Source organism: Acanthisitta chloris, unplaced genomic scaffold, assembly GCF_000695815.1.
Source record: "Acanthisitta chloris isolate BGI_N310 unplaced genomic scaffold, ASM69581v1 scaffold22753, whole genome shotgun sequence".
Classification (NCBI taxonomy): domain Eukaryota; kingdom Metazoa; phylum Chordata; class Aves; order Passeriformes; family Acanthisittidae; genus Acanthisitta; species Acanthisitta chloris.
In genome coordinates, this window is record NW_008663558.1 from 3,862 (window position 1) to 13,006 (window position 9,145).

Genomic DNA, 9,145 nt, shown 5'->3' on the forward strand with positions numbered 1-9,145 from the left:
TTCTTTCTCTCCCTGGAACCAGATTTCACACTTGTTACAACGGTGAAGGTGTGTGTAGAGTTCAGCATTTCACAAAGTGATCACAATATTGAAAATCTGCTTAGTGTCTGATCCTGAGAGCTCTCCACAGCAGCTGCCAGGGTTAGGGGTGTAACAAACCTTGTAACAACACAAAGCTAAAACCGAAGATTTCCAACTAGGTGTCTAATTCTGGGTACTCATTTACTCTCTCAGTGTTTAGAACAAACAGATCTGCTCTAGAGATTCCAAAAACTGCCAAGAAAAGTCATCTGATTTCTGGTAAAGTCAATTCCAAGAGAACTGTAAATGAATCATGTTGGAGAATCCTTTAAACCATGAGAGACCTCAGAGCACTATAATTATGTTAATGAGCATTCTGAAGAGGCCCAATTTAAGGACTGGAATAGTACTCAGGGAAATTACTATTAGTCTCCCTCCCCCTCTGCATCCTCCTCCCTAAACGTGCTTTGGACAACTGTTTGAGGGAGGCTACACCAAGCCACATGTCAGAGGTGCTTTAATGTGTGATGTGTCTCAGGTTTCTCTTGGGAACACTGCCCTGTGCTGAGCCTATGGACATGCACTGCCTGGAGCCTGATCATCTGTAAGGAACCCAGTTCAAACCTATTCTCAAGCAAAACACCAAAATACTCAGCTCAATTCTCCCCAGCTCCTGCCGAGTAGAAGTCATGCTCAGGACATACATCTAATCCTACCTGAGGAAGAGCCACTCAAAATTCACGTATCAAGTACTATTAGCAGCAGTTCTGTGCCAGGATCATCAGTGTCTACATTACAAGACCCAAGGGTTTGTCCCTGTTTAAGCCTCTGACACTGCTGTGCAAACAAAGAAGTCACAGATACTGAAGTGTTCCACAAAGCTTAAATTACAGGAGGGATCACCCACATTTTTCTCAGCCTTGCCATAAACAGTACGTGGAGATGCACAAAGATGTCTCTACAATGTTACTATCACCCATGTGAGACAAGAGGAGAGAAGGGCTAACATGCCAACAGCCACGTTAAAGGGCAGTCAGGTACTGACCCTGTTGGCAACCTGGGCAGCACCTACACACATCACGGAGCACAGACTGAAGCTACAAACCATCCTTGCTCACAGGACAAATCTGGTAGAATACCCAGGAGCTGAGACTTATCTTCCCAGGGCAGATGACAAACACAGACTCGGGAAGTGACAGATCTGCCTCCCTGAGACAAGCTGCAATGCATGTTTCAAAGATACCTTCATTTTCCCCGGTCTGACTATTGTAGTTTGGTCTTGTCTTTGGTCTGATATTTTATTGCACTGGTAAACATGAAGGAAATAAACATCTGAACTTTTGTATTTAAATATTTCCATTTGAAACAAGCAGAGGGAGTCAATGTTTTCCACCTAGCGTTGATCAGAGTCACAGCAGAACTGCCAGGAGGGTCTCCCAGAACAAAAGATCAATTCAAGTGCCAGTGAGGACAGATCACTTGAAAACCTGAACTTGAGATTATGCAAAGAACCAGCAGGAGAAGGTCAAACTCTCTTTACAAATGCTCTGTCATAGCCTGCCAACTGTAACACAACAAATACTGCAGCTCTGCAATGAGGGAATCATTTCACAGCTGAGTTTTCACAGGGTAGGTTTCCACTGGGAGAGTTTCCCTTGAGGCTTGCCCCACAATCCCCTTTCCAAAGGCTTCACCCGAGGCCAGAACTTGATGAAGTGTTCTAGCTACTGTTAAAAAAAGACTTATGCCTCACTCGCTCACATTCTCTAGGATTCTCAAGACAAAAGCAGTACTTAAAAGACAAGGATTCCTGCAGTATCCCCACCAGTATCCAACAAGGCATGTTTCCAGTTGAAGAAATTCCTAAGCTATGACTATCCCTTAGTTTTTCTTCCTACATTCGATGTTCTGCCTCAGGTAATTTGAATTTCACCGCAGAAGCAAAAATCTATTCTGGGACATGAAGTTCCTGTGGAGCCACTAAAGACAATGTTCAAGGTGGCTTTGAAAACCAGTAAGTGCACATCATCCCTAACCACTGAGAAAAATGGGGAGCTGAGCCCTGCACCACATGCTCAGTGGTTTAAACACCAGGAACTGCAAGCAGCAAGGACAAACTGCAGATCCAGCTCTACTCACCCCAGCTCAAAGTCTGGTAGAAAGTGCTTGTCAAAATAAAACATGACACAAACCACAGAATTCAACTCCTTCAGGAGGATAAATCTCAACAGTCTCACAGGTGACATTGTAGAATGACAGAAGTGTGTTAGATTGTCAAGTCTTCAATGATCCACCACAACACTGAGTACTCACAGCCAACTCCTATACCCTTTATAAATGCAACTTAAAATACTCCTAAGTCAACCAGAACACTGTCAACACTTTCCTAGGAGCTCTGGAGGGACACTGATTTGCATGCCGACTACTTTCAGTGAGTAGGAGGGGAAAACAGAAGTGTAGCAGTCCTTAAGTTATATTCCAGCTTAGTCATTCAAGAAATCCTAGAGCATTAAGAATGCAGAGGTGATATACACAGACTTGGATCTCTATAGCAAAATACTGAATCAGCATTGCAAGACATTAACTTCTACAGAGCAATGAACACCAACTCCAGCACATACCAAGTGAGGTATGGAAGCTCAGCTCTGTCAAAGAGACCCAGAGTAAGCCAGTATGGGTCGAGCCAGGGTGTTTCCATCTGTGCCTCTAGGAATGAAGCGAGACATGGAAGCACCCAAGACAGGGAGAAAACACGGGAAGTATTCTCAAGCTGCACTTGACAGAAAGGAGTTGGCAATCACTAACATGGAAGGGACATTCAGAGCAGAAAGAGTCCATCTGACTCAAAACTGACCACACTCACCGTGCCACTTCACAGAATGAACTTTGTGGAGCTGATTAAGATTAGGTTCTGATCAGTGTATCTGCTCTGACAGCCAGTGGCTCCCAGTCAAACTTCCCTTTTCTGACAAACACAAACTAAAGGGATAAGCACAGCACTATGCCAACCACACTGCTATTGTACCAGACACAGAAATGGGTTAGCTGTGTCCTAGTCCTCAGTTTTTCATACTTAAATAGTATTGCAAATAGGATATTTAAATGCTAAGTTCAACTGTGGTATAAGAAACTGCAAATAACTTGAACTCTGGTAATGATTACTACTCAAAGTATTTACTTTCCTCCTGCACAGCTGAGAGAAGCCAAACACGTTCAGCACAGACATTACTGGCAAAGCCCTCACTGCTGCACATCACCCACCACAGAATCTTCAAACCACCACCACCCAGAGTACAGGGAAGGTAACACTTACCTGCTTCTACTCCTAGTTCTGCTTTTGCTTCTACTTCTATGTCTGTGTCTAGACCTTGACCTGGAGCGAGATCTGACACGACGTTTCCTCTCTCTGCTGCGCGATCGTGACTTCTTCCTATCGCGACTCCTACTGCGGTGACGTCTGAAACACACAGCCCAAACCCTTACACGTGTCCTCAGCTCCTACTGCAGGACTCACACTTGAACGAGCAACTGCACACAGCACTGTGGAGGAGTGGGACTGTTGACATAACTGGTGTAACTCCCGGATCTGCTGTGGCTGCTGGTGGCATTTGGTTCCTTCCTCCTTTCATCCTTCAGACTTACACCCTAACCTGTTCTAGGCATGAACTCCCCCACGTGCAGCTGGCAGTCTGCCCACCCTGCCTGATGTATTCTGCCCTGTGGTGATAAGCCTGTGTGTATCTCAAACACAAAGCCAAACTAATCTGATGCAGGAGTCGAGGCAACAAACCCCTGCTCCTCCCCATGGTATTCCAACACCTCTGGGAAGAGATGCCCAGCTTTCAGCCTGTGAGTCACACAGTCTCTCATCAGCTCAAGTCTGTTCCTGCTCCCTGTTTGCTGCACAGCCCTCAGCTACAAGCAGAACTGACTCGATCGAAGTTCTGTTTGTCCCAGGCAATTGTCCTACCCTTAGCATGTGGCAGGTGGGCTAGCAGCAGGGAGGCTTGGCCAGCACTGCCAAAGTTCTGTTTGTCCCAGGCAACTGTCCTACCCTTAGCACGTGGCAGGTGGGCTACCAGGCAGGGAGGCTTGGCCAGCACTGCCTCTGGGTAGGCCTGGGATTCAGGAGGTAGAAAGCCATGGCACAGCTAAGGTGTATTTGCCTTCCTGTCACTGACAACAAGTTACATTCAATACACTGTTCAACATTTTCTACACTGTCTATATCAGTTCTATCACCCAGAGGTGTTTGGGCACTGAACAGCTCCCCAGGGCAGTGGTCACGGCCCCAAGCCTGACACAGGAGTGTTTGGCCAATGCTCTCAGGCACAGGGAGTGATTCTCAGGGATGTCCTGTGCAGGGCAGGAGTTGGACTGGATGATCCTCATGTGATTCTGCGAACACAAGACGTGTCACCTACACAGAGCTTTAGATATAGCCTATACTTTACTCAGAACCAATCTGCAAAAAACTGGCAGCAAATGCACTCCCCAGTGAAAACTGAAACACAAACTCCAAACACTGCACTGAACAATCAGATGTAACAACTCACCTTTCCCTGGACCTGGATCGGGAGTGACTCCTCCCTCGGGATGACTTTCTCTCTTTGCGTTTGTGTCTGTCCTCCCCATTTTCAGATGAGTTTAGGCTATCTCTTCCTTTGTCAGATGAATGCTCTTTGTCACTGTGGTCTTCAGATTTGTGCTTCTTGGAGGACTTCTCTTTGGATTCATGTCTTCTTGCCTGTTTTAAGAAGAAGTTGGTTCTTTCAGGAAAATAGTGCAACAAAGAGAGTTAGTATGGGTACAGAAGATATAAATGATAAGCTGTGATGCAACATTAGTAACCTTAGGAGTGTGGCTCAATCATGAGTGATGGCTGCTTTACCTAATGCCACCAACTACCCACAGCTGTAAATGCACACTACAATTTCCCCCTTTTCCCTCCTCCCCACTGGCTAAAGGCTCTTTAAAGCATCCATCAAAGTATTTTTACAGTATTTCCACAAGAGTTCAGAGCATTGCAACAAATCAACTGTCATTTGCAATTATTTACTCCCTTCCAAGTACATAACAAGTCCTATCTTTAAGTACCTGATAAGGTTTGAATATGCATAATTGATACACTCAAGTTTGCAGAGAATATCTGCCATTTGCCTAACCTTCCATGTAGAAAGTCACTAAAATCCAAGCAGAGTTGCAGACACTATTGTGCGTTTAGAAGACTTTCCTACTCAGCATTAGGTAATTGACTTTAGAGCAAAACTCTCGTCAGTCGTAACTTCCAACAGCTTTAAAAAGCAAGGTACATGGTTGGCATCCCCTTCTGAGTGTTTAACACTAACATGCAGCACTCAGACTTCCCACAGCAGTCTGAAATTACAGATCTGCTGCTCCACTATGCTGCAATCTCCTCCTGCAGTACCTCTTAGAAAAAAAAGAAGATTCCTTTTTATAGCTGCAATGCCAAAAATATTTAGCAAGGTCAGGCCTGATTTTTGCCAGTGTTCTCCTCAGAGACTAAGTCGTGACATCAACACCCTTTCCTAATATAGCCAGTCTGTTCTGAAGCCTTGCTAACACCAGAGCCCACTTAAGTCTTATGTTTAAATAATGTTTTAAGTCACAAATTAAGTGAGATACATTAACTTTACATAAATGGCAACTCTTCAGAAGTTGGGGTTTTTCTTATTTAAATTTGTTAACTACTTATAAACCCTTCCTACACTTCTAACTCTCTCTCAAGAGAAGTCTGGAAAAGATGTTATGATTAGCTTCTATCCACTTGGCCAAAGCCTTTCCATCTCCTTCTTAGCATATATCCATTTCTAAATCTGTCTGATTACAGTTCTTCGAGTATACCTGAATATTGGGTAATTTCCTGCTTTTACAGGATTTTACTCTTAACTCCCTTAACAATCAGTTGTTACACAAAAACCCACTGAGCTGTTACCTGCACACTAGTTTTAAGCATGCATTTACATAAGCAGGTGCTCTGCTAGAGATATTAACATGAATTACTAAGCAGTCTACAGCCAGCTTAACCTTGCAAAAGAATGACAAGAGTACATCTACTGTGGGACACCATCTCTCATCTGCTCCCTCTGTGAAACTCAGAAGCTGCTAAACAAGCTGTGAACAACTAGATCCAACATGGCAAAATACTGCACAGGGTTTTTCTCTCAGCTCATTAAAAGAGATTACACAGCTGCTGTTCAAATCCCATGTCTCAGGCACACAGTAACAAACCACCACTCTATCCCATAACGGACTTAAGATATTTTAAGGGAAATAGGAGTTTGAATGACTAATAGTTACCTTATCATGAAGTAGGCTTATAATTTTGCTATCTGAGTCTGCAGCGTCTTCAGTTCAGTCTCTTCGCGCATTAGCACGCTGAGTATGATTTATTATACAAATGTTATCATGTGAGCTAAACAAAAGATTATTCAATTTCACAAAAACTCTCCTAGACTCTTTTTCCTCCTTTTTTTTTTTTAACAGAGCTTCCATTGGAATGGGGGAAGGAGAAGTTCCCGACCCAGGTTAGAAGTTCAAGTCTCTCATCTGACCCAGCCTTGCTACTGCCCCACATGGCTTAAGCTCCTTGGTGACTACGTGATGCTCCTGGTTGGGTTGGTTCAGCTCTTCTCTGCTGTGGGAGGCAGTTAAGGTATTACTGATGCTGTCTCTCCTCACTCCCCTGTATCACACATGTATCTGTTCAGGAGACAGCCCTCTGCAGTTTTTGCTGCCACTGCCACGTTTCCAGCTGACTCAGCTTGTCTGTCAAGCCACGACAGTTTCTACCATTAAAGCTGCCAATAGACAGAGCTCAGTCAGGTGGGGAATTACTTTTAATAGCCTTAAGTAGATGGGGATGTAGCATTGAAAGTCCTGAACAATGGCCAGGAATAAAGGCACCCAAGGCTTTTGGCTAATGGAAGCTCTGTGAAAGTCATCAAGAACACCATCCTACTTCTCCACATGAACTCTCTTTTGGCTGTTTCCACAGAAATAAAAAAAAGAAAGAAATTAAGTTACTAGCCTCTGAAAGCATTTCTCCATTAAACTAGGACCTCCGCAACATGAGGGCTGCAGTCATGCTTCACTACGAAAGGGTCTCCACAGCCACTGTTAAGCTTAAAGTTCTCAATCTCTTGTACTTACCATAAAGTCATTTATACAGCTTTACACATTATGTGCACTAACACAAGATACTTTTTAAGATGTACAATTACCTAAACGCTACAAAGTGTTAATTACCTCTTTGCTTCTGCTCCTGCTTCTGTGTTTTCGTCCTTCAGTATCTGCAGAGGGAAACATTGACTGTCATTTACCAAGTCAAAGAAGAGATCACCTGGTTATAAACTCTCTAGCTCCTTTCAGTTGTTCCACCCCCAAAATCAACGCTAAGAAAATAAACAGCACTATTTGAGTATTTACTCCTATTTTGGGAAGCAAACTCAGGCTGTTAGTCCCATTTCTCTGCCTTTACTTAAGGTCTGACAGGGAAGAACTAACCCACACCACACTCTACAGTCACATCCTTCTGCCAGGTAACCTTATTGTTATAACTACGCAAAAGTATCCCAGCCTAAGTCTAATTTAAGTCTAATTAAAATGAAGACAAACTAGTAATGCTTCCTGTTCGGTGTGCTCTGACCCTGTTCCCTCTCCCAACACCCTCCACACTGACACACCTTTTCCCTCGGCACTTCTGCCATTGAAGTTTCAATCTAACATTTAAGATTCAAACCCAAAATTAGTATACCTCTTTTTTTAACCCCAATTCTACCTCCCAAATGGCTTCAAGGACAGTTGAGCCACATTCTGCACCTGCCTGCAGAGCTCAGCCTCTTGCTGACACCAGGGCCATACCTGACTTCCGTCTCCTTTCCCGGGACCGTGACCGTGAGCGAGAGTAGTGATGCTTTGATGTTCTGGGAGAACTAGAGGCATCTGACTGTTCCTTCTTCTTCTCTCTTTCTGGAGAGGATTTTTCTGGGGCTACTCCATCTCGTTCTGTATCACTACCCTACACATGAGCACAGAAACAGTTAGAACTCAAAAACTTCAGACTGAAAACCAAGAGAAACTATGTAGTCAGTAGTTCCTCTGAAGATACACCTCATTTTCTTCTCTATAAAGCCAATGTTGTGAGGAGCCATCACCCCATAGTCCATCCCATGGTTAGACAACTGCACACAGATTGGTTTTTCAACACTTTGACAAAGAGAACTAATGCAGAGAAACATTTTGCTCTCTCGCTACATCAGACTGTACTTTTACCAGGCACTTTTGACAGCATCAGTAAGGCAAAAAACTCTGACCCACAATTTCTCTAACTGGTGTTTGCAGGTCAGTCACCTTTGAGCAGTTCCATGACTAAAACACCTTGAGGCCAATGATGACCAACAGATACAGGTGACCTCACAAGTTTGGGCATTCCTAGGCACAGCAGCCCCAGAGTTTTGAAGCATGGAATGAACTCTGAATAGAAATGAAATTAGGTGTATTGTGTTAGACTTCTGAATGAGGAAAAACCTCATTGTCTCTATGCAAAGGTGTTTGAGATTACATAGAATTCACACACCTGATCCAATCGTTTCTCTACCATGTTTTCCCTAGAGAACAAAACTCAAGATGTTCCCTCCATTCCTTCTAAACAGTTTTGAAGCATGGAATGAACTCTGAATAGAAATGAAATTAGGTGTATTGTGTTAGACTTCTGAATGAGGAAAAACCTCATTGTCTCTATGCAAAGGTGTTTGAGATTACATAGAATTCACACACCTGATCCAATCGTTTCTCTACCATGTTTTCCCTAGAGAACAAAACTCAAGATGTTCCCTCCATTCCTTCTAAACCTTAATGTAGGAGGACTAAACTCAGAAACTGATCTGCTCTGTGATTCAGTCTGGGAGGGGTAAACGTGTACAACTGGTGTAAAATGCCCTGAAGGGAACAGAATGGCACTCGTACACACTGAGTGTATTCTCACAGTCACTGGTCTGCTCTGATCTCACCACTCCAGCTGTAACCAAACTCCTGAGCACTCTGTGGCTCCATGAGACTTCACTGACTACATGATTGCCCCACAAATGCCATTCATGAAGAG

At 43.8% G+C, this 9,145-nt stretch overlaps 1 protein-coding gene across 1 annotated transcript in view; it reads right to left on the minus strand.

The window, feature by feature from the left end:
• The window catches only part of RSRC2 (arginine/serine-rich coiled-coil 2), an 11,906-nt gene extending 3,262 nt beyond the window's left edge, over positions 1 to 8,644 (minus strand). The window contains exons 1-6 of the mRNA XM_009071044.1: positions 8,621 to 8,644; positions 7,906 to 8,062; positions 7,291 to 7,334; positions 4,578 to 4,768; positions 3,335 to 3,478; positions 1 to 12 (exon numbers count right to left, since the gene is read on the minus strand). The exon at positions 1 to 12 is cut by the window's left edge and continues 102 nt beyond it. Of these exons, the coding sequence (XP_009069292.1) occupies positions 1 to 12; positions 3,335 to 3,478; positions 4,578 to 4,768; positions 7,291 to 7,334; positions 7,906 to 8,062; positions 8,621 to 8,644 (572 nt within the window). The remainder of the gene's footprint in view (positions 13 to 3,334; positions 3,479 to 4,577; positions 4,769 to 7,290; positions 7,335 to 7,905; positions 8,063 to 8,620) is intronic.
• Between the last annotated feature and the right edge of the window lie 501 nt (positions 8,645 to 9,145).